The sequence below is a fragment of the Falco punctatus genome (assembly GCF_963210335.1).
Source record: "Falco punctatus genome assembly, chromosome: 9".
Taxonomy (NCBI): Eukaryota; Metazoa; Chordata; class Aves; order Falconiformes; family Falconidae; genus Falco; species Falco punctatus.
In genome coordinates, this window is record NC_137589.1 from 30,434,955 (window position 1) to 30,452,381 (window position 17,427).

Below are 17,427 nucleotides of genomic sequence, written 5' to 3' on the forward strand. Positions count from 1 at the left end.
AGCCTTGAGAGAAAATAGTTCTGTTAGCAATGGAAAAAATGTTAACACAAGGATTGAGGGGAAAAGTAACAAGACCAGATAATTGAAATAATTTTTTTATTATCCACCTATTTCTACTTAGCAGATTATACAGACTGTTCCATGGGTGCATATAACTGTTTCCATATCTGAACTGGCACTTCCACAACACCTGCTCACTGAATTTTGTGAATTAGCAAGCTCATATCAACAACAGTTTAGAAAGCTTTCAGTCACTCAGAGCCACTCAACTGTCTTTTCTCAGTTAGTCAAATGTCTAGACCCTACTTAAAGGAAAAGGTAGTAGCTCTATTTTTGTTTACTTAGGCTTTATCTTTCCCTACATTTTCTTCCTTCTTAGGCTGGAAAACTAAGCTGACTGCACGATTGATTGATTTCACAATTTGCTGATGCTTACAATATCCACACATATGTTTTCCTTAAGGAACAGAATAAACATAACACATGTTCACTTCAAACAGAGTTATCTTTTTGAAGCCTGAATATCTCAACAGCTGATTCTTGTTTGAATTTGCAACTAAACTCTTTGAATAACAATACTGATACTTACAGGTGTGCAGACATTCTGTAATAGTCGTAGCATCAATAAAGTAACCTTTGCAGATGGAACACAGGATGTAAGGGGTCAACTCTGTGAGATTTATCATACGCTACAAACAAAGACAGTTTATAAGAGTTTGAATACACAGGCTAAGTCATGAGATTTCCTGATTGAAGCATCAAAATTGCAGCCTTAAACTATGAAAAAACTAAGGATCAACATGCTACAGAAATGAGTTTTCCTAAGAGGTCAATCATTCCTCACATACAGCCCTAAAGACTTTCATCTAGTCTTCCGGATTTACTTTCTTGTGAATGGCAATCCAATTTATTTACTTTTCAGATATGATTTGTGAAACAATCCTTTTGGTTAAAGTTCTTTTGGATAAACCCCTTAACAGAATATTAAATAATTAGCAAGCTTGAAGCAGATACTGGTAGCAAATAATACCATTATTTGAAAATGCTCAGTAAGCATGTTGGAGCCCCCAGTCAAGATACGTAACTAATACTGTCTCTTATTTCTACACAAGGTTAGGGATTGTATTGAAGCAAAGACTGAAATGTCACTGCTCTGAATTCAGGTAACAAAATACGCTTATTAAGAATGTGTACAAGTAGTTTCACATCAATTTTCCTGTTGGAAGTCTACTATTTCAAAAAAAGAACAGGTTTCTACTATGGCAATGACCTGAGATCCGTCTGAAAAAGGTAACATGTTAGATTTTTCCACTGCATTGCCTCTGTCTCAAAGCCTGACTGAGGGGCTTTCTTCCCCTCGACGACACCATTTATTTCACCCACATGCCACCATTTACCATCCTCTCAGTCATGCCAAGAGTTTGTAAGGTTTTCTTTTAAGCGAGACAGACAGAATGGCCTTGGGCAGTAATAAAAAGCTTATTACCATACGGCTTACACTGCCTAAGCCGGTGTCCAGATTCGCACCTGGAAGTTTTCAGTCCCCACAGGTGCGCAAATTGACGCCCACTGCTCACAGGACCTGCCTGGTAACCGCGGGCTTGTGCAGACGCCAGGCCTCACCCGAAGACGCTGCGTTTCGCACCCCACATCGTTCCCGCCCTGGCCGCCTGCCCCTCCTCACCTCACACTCCCGCCCTTCCCGCACCGCTGCCCCCGCGGTGCCCCGCGCTCCGGTCGGGGCCACCCCCCGGCCCCGCCACAGGTCCCGGCGGCCCCGCCACGGCGGCGGCAAGCAGCGCGCGCCCCCACCTCGAGCCGCACACGCGCCCCCCCGACGGCGCGGGGCACGCCGGGAGCGGGCCATGGCTCGCGAGGGAGCCGTTCGCGGCGGCCGGTCCCCGCCCCTCGGCCCTCACCTCCCGCTCGTCGTCCGAGTCCAGCTCCCCGTCGTCCGTCCCGAACCGAGCCCCGGGGTCCCCTTCTAGCTCCTCTTCCTCCATCTCCTCCTCCTCCTCGTCTTCGTCGTCGTCCTCATCGCCGCTGGACTCCGAGCGGCTCCGCTCGAACTCGAAGGGGAGGGGGCGCGACCCCGAGCAGCTGGGAGCCCCCTCCATCTCCCGGTCCTCGTCGGCCGGGCCCGGGCCCGGGCCCGTGCCTGCTCCATCCCCGCCCGACAGCCCCGAGACTACAGAGCCGACGTCCATGTCCATGGCTAGGGGCGGGGAGCGGGGCACACACGGGGCCGGCTGCCCGCGGCGGAGGGCAGGAGCGTGGCCCCACCGGCGCAGCCCGCCCGGGGCGCAGGCGCGGCGGGGCGTGGGGCATGCTGGGAACTGTAGTTGTAGCGGCGGCGGCGCGCCATTGCGCATGCGTCCGGCCCACGGGCGGCAGTTTCCATAGCCTGCGGCTCACTTTTCTCATTGTGGGTTGGTGTTTGTTTGTTTTTTTTTATATACACTCGTCATTCCTCCAACTAAGAATTAAGTGACTGTGTAACGAAATACAGGAAAAATGAAAATCATCACGAAAACGCATGGATCGCAAAATACCGGCTTCATTCAAAATAAGGTTTTCATTCTGCAATATCAACACTTCTGTATTTACAACACACGAACACATTAAGCACTATCCGGTATCAAAGGCACCTGGAAAACGAGGCGACCCAACTGTAATTAATTCGGAGTACAGCCCCTAACGACATACAGTCCCAAGGCTCTCCTCGGTCTACTCTAAGAGCACCGGTAGTTAATTAACACCAAATCGATCCATTTCTGAATGAGGTTTTCTCGCACACGCACGCCGCAAGCACTGCTAAGCTCCACGGTTCCTATCCGCACAGTCATTACCTAAAACTATCCTTATGTAGTGCCAGGACGCCCACAGCACAGTGGCTACCTCACAATCGCTCCCCCAGACCCGTACCACCCCCGCTGCCGTAAAGCGCTGCAGGCGGCGTCGGCGTCGCAAAACGAAGTCGCGAGTACTTAGGCAAGCAGCGGCAACAGTACCCGCTCTTTGCTCTGACTGTCGCAAGGCCGTCCGCGCCTGACGGTGACTACCTACCGCCGGCGAATGGAGGGCGGTGCAAGATGGCGGCACTGCATGAGGAGCCGGCGGAGGTTATAGTGGTAAAGCCGGACCCTGATGCGGGGACGCCGCCGCAGCCTCCTGCTGCTCCTCCAGTCGCTGCTGCCGCCGCTCCCGCCGCTCCCCCGGCCCCGGCGGTTGAGGGGGAGGCGGCGGGGAGCGGTGGGGAGGCGGCGCCCCCTAAGCCTACGGCAGCGGGCCCGGCCGCCTCCCCAGCGGCGCTGGACCGGCAGACGCTGGTGGCCGTGCTGCAGTTCCTGCGGCGCAGCAACCTCCGCGAGTCCGAGGAGATCCTGCGCCGCGAAGCCCGCCTGCTCGGAGACGACCTCGGTGCCGCTGCCCTCAGCCCCGCCGGCGCTGGGCTTTTGGGACCGGGCGGCGATGCGGACTCCGCCGGCGGCGAGGCGCTGCTCAGCCGGGTCACCGCCGCCGCCGCTATCCCGATAGGAGGCACCGTCGCCACCGTCGCGTCTTCCAGCCCGGGGGTGGCGGCGGTCGCCGCGGTGCCGCCGGGGAAAGGTGAGGCCCTCGCGGGGATGGCGGGGTCGCTGCCCAGGGCGGGAGGCCGCCCCCTCCCGGAGGGACCCCTGGCCGTGGGGGACCCTTGTGCCTCTCGCAGCCTCGGAGGCTCTCCGTGACCGGGGCGCAAGGGTCGGTGTCGGGTCGTGCCTCCCTGGGACGGCAGATGAGGGCGTGCCCTGGCATGCTGGGGGGACCCCTGGGTGTCATTCCCTCACACAACTCGGGAAGAGATCGGAATCTCCTCGGGGTGGCCCTGTTGGAGCAACGGACCAGAGGTGGGGTACCTGGTGTGTTCACAGGGAGCGCTGTCAGAAAGGTGCTTCCCCTTGGCTTTGTGTCCTTTCTCAGTTAACGGCATAGCAGGAGCCTGAAGGTTTTCTTTGTAGTTAGAGATGATGGTCCAAGGTGTACTCACAGGGATGAGAACAGAGGCCTGATGTACAGGCTGCATTTTGAAGAAAGAGTCATAGGATGTTTGTAGAGGAGGCTTTATACGTTTCTGGACTGAGTTGCTGGGTACTTGAAATGTCCTTTGTATAATTTGAATCTTACATATTTTTAATTAAGGTGTTCTGTGGGGCAGCTTTAATGGAACAGTATCATGAATGGATATGTCTGAGTTCCAGTGAATGTATAGGGTAAAGTCAGCTTGTGACTACTATCACCTGATACAACTTTTTATATGGAAGATAAAACAATGAAAGTGTTTAATGACTGTTATGTAGAACAAAGCTCTTGAAGTATTAGCAAGTGACAAAAAGCCACTGCCCTGTTACTGTTGTGTAGTGGTCTTAATGAATTGTTGAACTTGATGAATTTTGCTTGTTTACTGAAAACAAAGTAATTATGCTGGATATATCTTGCAGGCTTAGAAAGATTCTGTTCGTCATTTAAGAGTTTCTAGCCTTAGAGGTAAAGATAACTTATTTTGGAGATGTTAGTGGCTTCTTCCTTTACACTTTCTAATGCACTGATGATCATCCTAGCTGAATTAGGCATTATGTTAAATACCTTATAAGCAACTGTTGGCAGGGAAAGTGCAAAAAAAAGACTAAATGTCCTAGGAATTGGCTGCTGGACTATAATGGGCTACCATCCTTTCATTTTTATCATTTAAACTTAATGCTGAACAAGGACAAGACTTGGGGTCATGTTTTGCTCAGGTGCCTCACCTTACCGCTGGAGTTGTTAGCCATTTTATATTTGCTCGATTTTTAAGACTGTTTTGCAAGCTGTTGTTATATGCTAATGCTTTTGCAGTTGAAAGAGGCGTTGTTGTGGAAGATCAGCCAGATGTGAGTGCAGTGTTGTCTGCCTACAACCAACAGGGGGACCCGACGCTGTATGAGGAATACTACAGTGGATTAAAACACTTCATTGAGTGTTCCCTGGACTGTCATAGAGCAGAATTGTCTCAGCTGTTTTATCCTCTCTTTGTACACATGTACTTGGAATTGGTCTACAATCAACATGAGAGTGAAGCAAAGTCTTTTTTTGAAAGGTAATTTAATTTTCATTTGTGAATTTGCATTATTTTGTGTTTCTACTTTGATTAAATCTATCAACCGTAGTACTGCAGGCGTGTGTGTATATATATGTACATACTATTTTTCTTCCCTAATGCTGAAGATATTTGGAATCTGAAGTAATGGTGCCAGGGATTACAGTAACTGTTCTTAAATCCTTTTCAAATCTCCTGTGTTAGAAAGATGCGCGGACTACATGCTTTTATCTGTCAATAGGCAGATTTTAAATAGTCCTTATGGTGAGCTGATGGGCTCCTTGCTGCAAAAGTATCAATGCTTCTTCTTTAGGGAAAGGTTGTGGGGTCATTTTTTAGCACTGTAAAATTGCTCTGGGATGCCAAAGTAATATGTGCTGTAAGTATTTGCTAATGTCATATCATATATATTGAAATTCTTCAGATGAGACTAAAGGAATTAATTTATGTCTAATCTACAATTTGTAGTGCTCTTACTATGTTTCATTTCTTTATAATTTGAGAAGAAAATTAAATATAATTTGTTTTCTGGGTTCAAACTAATTATGAAATATTTCAGTTCAGGAGGATAATTTTGTCACCTTCCAATATGATCAGCAAAAATGGTTCTGTAAATAGTTAAAACATTACTTGCCACAATGATTTTGTAACATGGCTTGAGTAAAAATGGGAAACTCTAGATGTATGTTAGCTATTATATAATGCAAGTAGAGAGCGAGAAACATACACTGTGAAATGTGAATGTTCATTATATGAACCAGATAGAAATGCATCCAAGCAGTCTTGCATAATTAAATTAAAAAATGCCCTGTACTTTATGATACAACAAATTAAGGGTTTATTTCTGTAAATAAACTTGTTAGTGTAACTATTTACTTTAGGTGAGAACCCTTTGGGTGTATGAAATTCTGTCAGGTTCCAGTTCTGTGTTCTTGTTATCTTGTTTTTTAACTGTTGAATGCTCTTACTGTATACAGTAAGTCACTTTTTATCTTCCCCAGGATGAAATTTATTTCAGCAGAAAACTAATCCCATGTGTGGTCAGTAGCTTCTAAAAGGTCATTGCGTATATGTTTCATGTTAACATAAGTAAGTGTTGCAGTTAAGAAATAATGTTTTTGTAATAAATCTTTTATCATATCTTAAATTTTCAATAGATTTCATGGGGATCAAGAGTGCTACTACCAGGATGACCTGCGTGTGTTATCTAGCTTAACTAAAAAAGAACATATGAAAGGTAACGAGACCATGCTGGATTTCCGAACAAGCAAGTTTGTGCTGCGTATTTCACGTGACTCTTACCAACTCTTGAAGAGGCATCTTCAGGAAAAGCAGAACAATCAGATCTGGAACATTGTTCAGGAACATCTTTACATTGACATCTTTGATGGAATGCCTCGCAGTAAACAACAGATAGATGCTATGGTTGGAAGCTTGGCTGGAGAGGCAAAACGAGAGGCTAATAAAGCAAAGGTAGGAGGCAAAGATTGTTGCACTTTTGTAACTGAACAATTCTACCAAGTTTTTCAGGAAGATACCTTAGTGTAGACTGACAGTTGTCACTTGAGGTTGTAAAAGACAGCATGAACAGAACAAAGGAAGAGAACTGTTCAAATGGTTGTTGGCAGGAGTAGAGAGATGATGATGTGTCACTGTCTGGTAGAAGAAACTGTTGAACTCCTTCGAGTGACAACCCTGTAGTTGATCCACTGAACTAAACTTTAACTCACTCATGAATTGCTCTGTGGTTTTAAAATGGACATTTGACTACTTGGCTTTGTCTTTTGTAAAACAGATGTAATTCTTACTGCCAGTTACTGCGAGGGCTGTTTGTGTAGATCTTGACAGTGTCGTACTGCACCATTATACACATAAGTTATGTAAGCTGTAGGGGTTCTGCTTTAAGGAGGTGCTAAGAGATGGTGGGAGAACTTACAGTTGTCCAGATCAATTGCTGGGTAGAACAGCAGAATGTGTACTACACTTGTTATGGGCTTACCAGCAATGTATGTGGTAATATTAAACATAGCAGTTTTAAAGCGGCAGCTCTGTTGCTCAGACTATTACATTGAAAAGTTTCCATTTAAAAAATTAGTTTTCAGGAAGAACAGCAAATACTATTTTGGCTTGTGTATTTTATTGGCTTGCAGGTTTTCTTTGGCTTACTGAAAGAACCAGAGTTTGATGTGCCTTTGGATGATGAAGATGAAGAAGGAGAAAATGAGGAAGGAAAGCCAAAGAAGAAAAAACCTAGGAAAGACAGTGTAGGGTCAAAAAGTAAAAAACAAGACCCTAATGCTCCTCCCCAAAACAGGTACCAAGGGAACAATGTGTAGAGGTCTTGTTAAATCCAGTATTGTCATGCCAAATCTGCATTGCTGTTCATGTGACATTCTTAATGTTTTGGCCAGTTCAGCTGTACACAGCTTTAGTTGTAAGACTTCCAAGGGAGGTAATGGAAAGCTTAGCATATAACCCTGTCTTTGCCCTTCTAGTCAGTCTGTGTTTCCCTTGATAAAATTTTGACTCAGTTACCCACTAATCTTTCCACGTCATATTAATTTACCTTGTTCCACTGCTTTAAAGCTACTGGCTCTTATTCTCATCACTTAATCTTCTACATAGTCTTTAATTTTTTTCTAATTCTTGTTTCACATTTGAATATTGAGGCATAGGTTTGCATGCAAAGGTTTTGCTTGCTTTGTTGAGATAAACAGTATGGATGGTGCTTTTAGTCTGTAAAAATACATGCTTCTTGTAGAATTCCTCTGCCTGAACTGAAAGACTCTGACAAACTGGATAAAGTAATGAATATGAAGGAAGCTGCAAGGCGTGTGCGTCTTGGCCCAGAGTGTCTGCCCTCCATCTGTTTCTACACGTTCCTTAATGCTTACCAGGTTGGTAAAAAAGAGTTTGGGTGATTAGGAAAAGGGAATCAAAAATTGTAAACATCACTCTTTATAAAGAAAGAAGACTTAACAGCATTGGCAGAGAAGGGTTATTGGAGTAATTGGAATAAGCATTGCAAAGTTTGTTCCAAAATGTTCAAAATTCTCTTTAAAGACTTCTTAAACTACGTAATTTCCATGTTCCTTTGTTTTGCTCTGATTTTGCTATAATTCCTTCTTTTTCTTTTCCTGTGGGGCCCTCAGTGTATTCTACAGAATGCAGTAAATGTGTTTCAGTGCAAAACTGGAAAACGGTACTGTTTAGTCAGTAGTATTGACTGTGCTTCATTTATACAGCTTTATTTTTAATGGTGTAAGAATTTCTGTGTGTTTGTGTCCGCCCAGGGAGATGGTGGAATCACCATCCCTGGAGGTATTTAAAAAACACATAGATGTAGTGCTTAGGTTCGTGGTTTAGTGATGGACTTTGCAGTCCTGGGTTAACGGTTGGACTTGATGACCTCAGAGGTCTTTTCCAACCTAAATGATTCTATGTCTATCCTAGAAAAATTCCCACTTATGTTGTAAATAAGTCAAATTTATTTTCTTATTAGTGCTTAGGACTTTGTAATATTTGAAATGCATCACAAAAGATACAGACAATACAAATGGGTATTTTGTGTGTAGGGTCTGACTGCAGTGGATATTACAGATGACTCCAGCATGATTGTAGGAGGCTTTGCTGACTCTACTGTCAGAGTGTGGTCTGTGACTCCGAAAAAGCTACGTAGTGTGAAAACAGCAGCAGGTAATTAAGACAATATTACTTAATATGAGCATGCATTACTTGTGACAGCTGTGTTTTTTGTGAACAGAGAAAGATGTCTGTGGCAGGAGAGTTGTATTTAGTGGTTAGGTGCTTTGACTTTGAAGAAATAGTTTGTGTGCAGATGTATCATCGCATCTTATATACTGCCATTAAAACATTTTTAAAGGAATGAGAAATTGTTGTGTACACCTGCTGTGAGATGGTCAGTTCACAGAGCTTAGAACTTGCTAAGCCATCTTGCTGCTTAACTGGATGGTAACTACAGGGTGTAGTAGACAATTGGGTTTAGGTGATTTAGGGGAGAGACTAGAGATACTCTGGGGGAAGTTATAGGAGGGAACTTGGAGGAGGGTGGAGGAGAATCTTACATAAACAGTAGAATTAAAGAAGCCTGGTTTCCATGAATTTGTGTAGGTGTTGAGCTGCGGGACAATATGTTGCAGTTGAAGCTAGATACCATGCAGATGTTTCTTAATCTTGATATTTAACTGAGATGTGGTCATGACGTTCAGTGAATAGTAGCCTACAGACTTAAGTTGTATGTAGTGTGCAGCTGTCAAAACATGCCTGCAAAGCGTGTTTGTGGCATATTAACTTCCTTGAAAAAGGCATGTAAATTTGGCATCTCTGTCACGAAGATGTTGTTGTGTTTGGAGGCTGAACAATATATGTAGGAAAAATAACGTGTATCAGTGAAGACCTAAGAAAATGATAATTTATACAAAGCATTATTTTCCACTTTTATGGTGGTAAAAAATATTTTAAATGCCATTGTATATTTCAAACTTACCAGTTCCCAGGTACTTTGTCATGTTCACATCGTACTTGCCTCTTTTAGAGACAATATTGTTTTCCTGTTCATGGCATTTATCTTTGAACTCCTGATAATTATTATGGTACATGAACTGTGAAATATTGCAGACCTCAGTCTCATCGACAAAGAATCAGACGATGTCTTGGAGAGGATCATGGATGAAAAAACAGCAAGTGAGTTGAAGATTTTATATGGTCACAGTGGACCTGTCTATGGCACCAGCTTCAGTCCTGATAGGTAAAACAAGTTTACAAGCTAACTAGTTTGCTTGTTTTGAGTTTTAATTATATGCTACTGAGCACAAACATGTTCTTAATGCAGCTTTTTCCAGAAGGTTAAAGCAATTCTTTTTTATGCAGCTTGTAGGAAACTGTGTACAAATGTAAGTGCTCTTGATGCTATGGGTGTTGAATACTGTCAGCTGTTACTGAAATCAACTGGAGCTGAGGATGCCAGCACCATTTTTGAGGTTCAGGTCTTAGATGGCAAAATAGAAGAGCTTTTTTTCAAACTGTAGTTTAAGCTGGGGTTTAACTAACTGGATTGTAGGGGCGAAAAATACTGCAGCATTGATTTCACTTACAGCGTTGCAAAACGTAAAACCAGGCTGAGTAGCATATTATTGGACTTCAGGTTTCTCATATTCTGTTGAGACTTTTATTTCCAAAACATATGGAATAGTATCTTTAAAATAAGACATTTAAAACCATTATGTAATTTTGAAAGTCTAGACAGTAGAAAGGAGGTTTAAATGTCTAAAGTCTTGCTTTTGCATGTGTCTAGTCAGGAAACAGTGATCACAGAAACACAGCTGAGAAGTAAACTCTGTGTGGAACATAAATATAGTCTCTAAATTACGAATTGAGACTGTGAACATGATATGAATTCTCTTTCAATAAATCCTGAATTTCTTTTAGTTATACTAAAAGATTTGTTTTTTAATAACATAGCATAGCAGTTTACTAGTCATTTTTTCCTATAACTGGAATTCCTGAGTAAAAGCCCGAGTAAAAAAGGGTTTTTTAGTATTTTTTTTCCTCTTCTCAGTATTGCTGTGTCAGCAGAATTAGTCATCAACATCCAATCTTCTCTCTTTTTTGCATAAGGGGTTAGGACTGGATTCTGTGCTGGAATTGCTTATTGTTGTTTACTCCACTAAAATGGTGACTTACATGTGATGTGCTAAACAGATGCTGCTCAGTGAACAGTTTTTCTTATCATAGATGTCTCAATGGTTATACAGCCCACATGTAAGTTCAATATGTAATATGTTGTATTTTCTCCTGTGACAGGAACTATCTGTTGTCCTGTTCTGAGGATGGCACTGTCAGATTGTGGAGTCTCCAAACATTCACATGTTTGGTGGGATATAAAGGACACAACTATCCAGTATGGGATACACAATTCTCTCCTTATGGTTATTACTTTGTGTCAGGGGGACATGACAGAGTGGCTCGGTAAGAAACTGGATGTTTTTTTTTACTAGTCTGAGTCAATTTGTGGTGGATTAACTCTGAAAGTGATTAGCTGATATACTCTAACCAATCCTATTACTGGAAATAAAATTTATTTCATGTTCGTTAAAATACTGAACACATGTGTTTATGTAGTGGGTTTTTTACTTTTCAACACACATCAGATTATCTGACAACTAAAGAAATGGTGTCCTCTTATGTGACCATCTGATTAGAAGTATTCTCTTCCAGTTGTTTAACAACTTGGCAGAATGTTAATTATTTCTCCCTTCTGAAACAGTATACTTTTCCAAAACAGATCCTGTTAATTCCATAAACTGACCATTAGGAAACCACTGCATAATTACTTAATTTTATTCCTCATTGTGCAGCAGATCATAGAATAGTGTGAGTTGGAAGGGACCTTTAAAGGTCATCTAGTTCAACCTCCTTGCAGTGAGCAGAGATGTCTTCAGCTAGACCAGAGCCCCATGCAACCAGGCCTTGAATGTTTCCAGGGGTGGGGCGTCTACCACCTCTCTGGGCAACCTGTTCCAGTGTTTCACCACCCTTACTGTAAAAGAAATAAATTCCTCCTGGATTCCTATCTGGTATAAATCTACCCTCTTCGAGTTTAAAACCATTACATTTTGTCCTATCACTACAGGCCCTGCTAAAAAGTTTGTCCCCATCTTTTTCATAAGCCCCTTCTAGGCGCTGGAAGGCAACTCTGAGGTTTAACAACCCCAACTCTCTCAGTCTTCATAGGAGAGGTGCTCCAGCCCTTTAATTGATTTTGTGGCCCTTCTCTGGACCCGTTCCAACAGTTGCAGATGCTGAACTTCATTAGGGTTCTTTTTATTAATAAAACTTTTCTTTTCAGTCTGTGGGCAACAGATCACTACCAGCCTTTACGGATATTTGCTGGCCATCTTGCTGATGTGACGTGTACCCGATTTCATCCAAACTCCAACTATATTGCCACAGGCTCAGCAGATAGGACTATACGGCTCTGGGATGTTTTGAATGGGAATTGTGTAAGAATATTCACTGGACATAAGGTAAAGGCATATCACTTGCAGTGTGAAGGTGATTTTATTTTTGTGACGAGAATCTGAAGAGCAGTGTCAGAACAAATACAGCTTGGCTGACTGAATGTGATTAGACTTAATTAACTGTTTTGGTTGTGTGTCCCTCTCCCTGCAAATGTCTCTTTTAGGGACCAATCCATTCACTGGCATTTTCTCCTAATGGACGATTCCTGGCTACTGGAGCAACAGATGGAAGAGTTCTGCTGTGGGATATTGGACATGGCTTGATGGTTGGAGAATTGAAGGGGCACACTGACACTATCTATGCACTCAGATTCAGTAGAGATGGGGAGATTCTAGCATCAGGTAAAAGCCACTGGAAAAAGTGACGTTTCTGTTGTGTTCTGTAAGTCTGAAGGAGAATGATGCAATTGGCTCTTTAAATTGAGGAAGACAAAGTAGAATCATTTGCTTAGCAAAAATAGCAACTTAAAACTGCTGGTACAAAGAGACTACTTCACTGGACTGTGAAGTATGACCCCTCGCTCTTCCAGGAACTGAAGGAAAGGTGTTATGCAGTTAGACAACAGTGAAGGCTGGGATTGTGTACACTGTTGGGGGGGGGAATCTGAAGTTAGAAGTAACTTTAGGGCAGACAAAGTGGCTGGACTAGAGGGTGCAGGATACTGGAAAGGGAGCGTGACACGCAGGAGGGCTCAAAAGAAGAGAGAGGCAGTGATACAAAAGAAGATGTTATCTACACCCTTACTATTTCTTCATGGTAGATTTATTGAAATGTGCATGTAATATTGACAGGTCTATAAGCAGCAGAACTTGTGAAGCCTGCTTATTTTTCCTGTCTGTCCTCATGGATTCTCTGCTGTCTAATATAGCAGAGATCCTTTGCCAGTTTTCCCTTCATGGAGGCGCAAAACTTTGTCTCCCCATGTTTAGTGAACAGTTTTCTTAAAATGTATAGGAACTTAATGAACCCAAAACTTGTTCTGTTAACTGGTTGAAATTAGGCAACAAGTTCAAGTTACTGACAGAAGAAATGATGGACAGACGCTGTAATTATATCAGGGTAATTTCCTTATGAAATGAGGTTAGGAATATTTTAGTTTTATGTAGTAGCATGTTCCTGAATGAGTGCAGTGATAATTCCTGGTGAGCCACTACTGCAGGAGTGAAAGCTAACTGACAAGATACAGGTTTGATCCAGCCTGCTTGGTGGTTACCTAAACTTATCTGCTAGTGCTCCAGTTAAAGCTCAGGCTACTGGGCTTGCAAAATTCTGCAATCTTCCCTGAATCAGCAAAGAAACTGATATTATAACATTTCCTGAAACTGGCTTCTAGCCTGTAGAGGGATGGAGCTGGGTTAATTAACATTGATAATATACAACTGTGGGCTGGCTTCAGGGGTGGTGGGTTGGCCGATGTAGACAAGGTGCAGCTGTGGCTGGTTCTGTTAAGTGGTTGAACAGCCCATGAAGACTTGAGGAGGAAGGAATAGAGAGAGAGAGAATGCATGCCCTGGATGAGGAGGGACAAGGAGAAGGCCGCAGAGGGACTGGCATGAAGAGTATTTTGGTATGTGATGGTAAAAGACCTTGTTGCAGCTGGCTAGTTTTGAGAGTGCTGCAACAATTGTGTCCTGTGTGAGGCCCTTCAGATTATGAGACTAAGTGTAATGAGTGGCAACAGCGGTGATGGCTGTGCCAAGGGATGTTTGAAGTTTTGAACAGTGATGGCAGCGCCCAATGAAGCAGAGACAGGTGGGAATAGCCTGCGATCCAGATCACGTTGAGATAGGTGGGAAGAGCCTGGAGATCTGGATCAGACACTGGTAAAGGTGAGCCATTGGGATTAAACAGAAGGGAGCCTGACTGCTGTGGAGTTAAGAGACTGAGGGCAACGGGCAATAGTGGCAGAGTACATGGCCAGATGTGGCAGCAGCCGCAGTGGTGGCGGGTCCAGAGCGGGTTCGGCCAGACAGTGATGATGGCTGTGCCAGGGGAAGGTGCGGGAGCAGTGTGGTGCCATGGGCGACTCCCGCAGTTGCGGCTGCTGCTCGGCCTGGTAGTATTCTTGCCGGTGTTTATGTGCTTGTTAAAGGTGTCTCCAGTTGAAGAAGAAATGGGTGACCACAGAGATGTTAAGTTTTTCAGGACACAGAATGATGTGTTAGCAGCAGCAGATCTAGAATACAGCACTGAAAGTTCACTCAGCTTACTGTCAAGTGTGACCCAAGAGGTGAAAGGACAAGGCACTATAAGTTCATCAGACCCCCCTCTGAAGAAAACAAAATCCCAGATGCCAAAAAAGCAGATAAGAAGAAATGTGATCTACCTGCAGTAGATTAAAAGCCCAAGATAAAAGTGAAGGAATATGTGTATGAGTTTAGGGACAAGTTGTCCGGACTATATGAAAAGTTTATTTGTAAAAAGGTTGTAATGATTGTTAGAAACATAAGATATGAAATGTAAAAAAAAAAAAAAAAAAAAAAAAAGGGGGTGGGTGGGAGAGGAATTGTAGAGGAATGCAGCTGGGTTAATTAGCATTGATAATATACAGCTGTGGGCTGGCTTCAGGGGCGGTGGGTTGGCCGATGTAGACCAGGTGCAGCTGTGGCTGGTTCTGTTAAGTGGTTGAGAGCAAAAGACCTTGTTGCAGCTGCTTAGTTTGGAGAGTGCTGCGACACTAGCCCACAGGATGGTCCTACTTTTTCAGTGCTAGGTGACGTGATCCATACCCTTGTGTTTTGAAAGTAGTTCTTTGTGCTTTATCCACAGGACGTTCAGGTTACATCACACGAAAACTGAAATCCTGGGAACTTTTATGTGTGCATTCAGTATATGAGAGGCTCATTAAAGTCTGCTTCCTTGCAGGATGAGGGCATAAGTGTACAGTGATAAGCAAACCTGCTTTTTGAGCTTTAGTTTGTTAACTTGCTCCCCAGTAACTTTTTAATATACCTTTGTTATGAATATAAGACTTTTAACTGTTGTTCTTTTTAGGTTCAATGGATAACACAGTTCGTCTGTGGGATGCTGTGAAGGCATTTGAAGATTTAGAAACCGATGACTTTACAACAGCCACTGGACACATAAACTTGCCTGAAAATTCACAGGACTTGTTACTAGGTACATACATGACCAAATCCACCCCAGTTGTACACCTCCATTTTACACGCAGAAACTTGCTGCTGGCTGCAGGAGCCTACAGTTCACAGTAAATCAGGAAGCCGCAAGACTGACTGTGCCAAGTCATTGCAGTGGTGACCTTCAGATGTGAGACGAGGAGGAATGTCTGTACAGGCAACTAGTCCGTTGCAGGGAAAACGAAACTGTGTAGACTAATGCAAGCGGCATTTCTCAGTTCTACTATTTCAGATTTATCCACAGTTTGAAAATGCTGGAGATTGACAAGACATCATGGCTGTAAAAGAAGGAATTGTTCATGGTGCTTTTGATAAAAAATATATATACATATGTATATGAAAATGGCTGTCTCCTCTCAGAGACAGCAGAGCTGTTGAGCTCTGCTGAAACTTGTGGGAAGTTAACAGCCTTGGTATATGTTCTCAAATGATTGTTTTTTTTTAAAGCACTTAATTTATGGTTAACAAATGTTTGATCAATCTCAAACACAAGCAAAAACTGTTGAGTTTCAGAAAATAAGAATGTAGTTTAATTCACTGTAGCCTTGGCTGGGCAACAGTTATGGTGAGAGTATCAGCAACAAAGAGGGCATTGAGAGAGCAGGTCCTACAGGCAGAGGCTTGTGGGGAACTGCTGCAAAGTTACATGTTTGGGTTTTATGCATCAGAGTACCAAGTCCTGAAAAGATTTCAAACTCCTGTGCTCTTTTGAGGTATCAAAAAGGCAGAACTTACTGTTTTCACAGGTAGCCAATGCTATTAACTGTGATAAGCAACCAGAAGTGCAATGTGAAGTTTATTTACTTTCATACTTTATTGTATGAAAAAAAAAGGTGTGTGTGTGTGTGGGGGGGGAAATGACTAAGGCACAACTGAAATACCCATTATTAAAAAGTTGGACTTAAACCCTTTTACGTTTTATTAGATCTAAAAGAACTTTAAAAACCTGTCCTTTCTGTATAAGGTTTAATATATGAAAATGTACTAGCCAAGAAATTGAGATGTTATTGCAGCGTAAAAGGATTAATCAGTCCGAAGTGTATTATTAATTTGCTTTTGAAAGGCCAGCTTGTCTGCTGAAGGAAGAATTTCCACCCATAAACCCGCTGTACTCCAGGAAGTCCTCCTGGACAACCAATAAAGCTCAGTGCTTTATTTCTAAGGGAGAGTAAAACATGCAAAATGCTGGGAAGTGTAACTTCTTTCTGGGTCTTTGAACTGAAACCACCACCAAAAGGCAGGCCTGGTTTGCTGTGGCTTGGGTTTGGTTTTTTTTTCAATTTTTTTTTTAAATATATACAGGGAAATCTGTTTTGTGGTCCTCATTACTTTCCAGTAAGGGCTTGGACACTTGAATAACTTGCTGGCTTTCTAGTGAAAATAACCCTTGACATTACTAAGGTAAATGGAAAAGTATTTCTTCTCTTATCCCTGGAGTAAAGATATATTACAGACATTCTACATCAAATTAAAGGGTGAAAAATTTATTAGGAAGCTCACCTGGAAATTTTCTTAAAAAAAAAAGTTAAAACTTAGTTATTATGGATTTTTTGTGTGTAATGATACCTCAACAAAATGTCCTAGTTCTTGGTATGACCATTTGGATTTAAATAAAATTAAGGTGAATAAACCAGGTTACCTAAAACAAAGCATGTACAGGTTTGATGGTTTAGAGAAAACACTGCCACATTCTGCCTTTGTATTTTGTACAGTTTTATACTTTTGATATTATAATAAATACTAAAACCACAGTTTGTGTTTATGTGTTACGTGAAGGTATTTTCTTCCCTTGATGGCTGCAATGGAAGCAACAGCAGTGCTTGTAACTGTTGACACTGCTAGGAGGAACAAATTCAGAACAGTTAAGTTGATGACTAACCTTTTCAGGTAAATCTCATTCTAACAGTAAAAAGTGATGGGTCCTAGCTAACCAGATCTATTAAAAAACTGTTAAAGCCATTAATCATCTGGAAAGTTCTATACAGGCAAGGCCATTCATACAAACTCACTCATAGAAGAAGATAATTACATTTATTCAGGAGGTTGAGCATGTACAGATGCCTTTAATACATGCTCTAGAGGGAGAGAGCACAGAGACCCTGTAATTTCTCATTTTTTCCAGCAACAGTGCCTACT

The 17,427-nt window shown here is 42.6% G+C and overlaps 2 protein-coding genes across 7 annotated transcripts in view; one reads left to right on the forward strand and one right to left on the reverse strand.

Annotated features, from left to right (window-relative positions):
• PCGF6 (polycomb group ring finger 6) overlaps positions 1-2,387 on the reverse strand; it is a 38,132-nt gene extending 35,745 nt beyond the window's left edge. For all 6 annotated transcript variants that reach the window (XR_013930625.1, XR_013930626.1, XR_013930627.1 and 3 more), the window contains exons 1-2: positions 1,920-2,387; positions 590-689 (exon numbers count right to left, since the gene is read on the reverse strand). Coding sequence is in view for 2 of the 6 variants with exons in the window: in XM_080403513.1 (XP_080259639.1) it covers positions 590-689; positions 1,920-2,372 (553 nt within the window). In the remaining 4 variants the exon portion in view is untranslated. The remainder of the gene's footprint in view (positions 1-589; positions 690-1,919) is intronic.
• Positions 2,388-2,488: 101 nt separating this feature from the next.
• On the forward strand, positions 2,489-17,042 carry TAF5 (TATA-box binding protein associated factor 5). The gene is made up of 11 exons (XM_080403499.1): positions 2,489-3,609; positions 4,873-5,113; positions 6,271-6,586; positions 7,264-7,427; positions 7,875-8,010; positions 8,689-8,809; positions 9,752-9,881; positions 10,937-11,101; positions 11,982-12,159; positions 12,318-12,495; positions 15,149-17,042. Exons 1-11 carry the CDS (start codon positions 3,093-3,095, stop codon positions 15,364-15,366), a joined length of 2,364 nt encoding a protein of 787 aa, XP_080259625.1. The 5' UTR covers positions 2,489-3,092; the 3' UTR covers positions 15,367-17,042.
• The last annotated feature ends 385 nt before the right edge of the window (positions 17,043-17,427 follow it).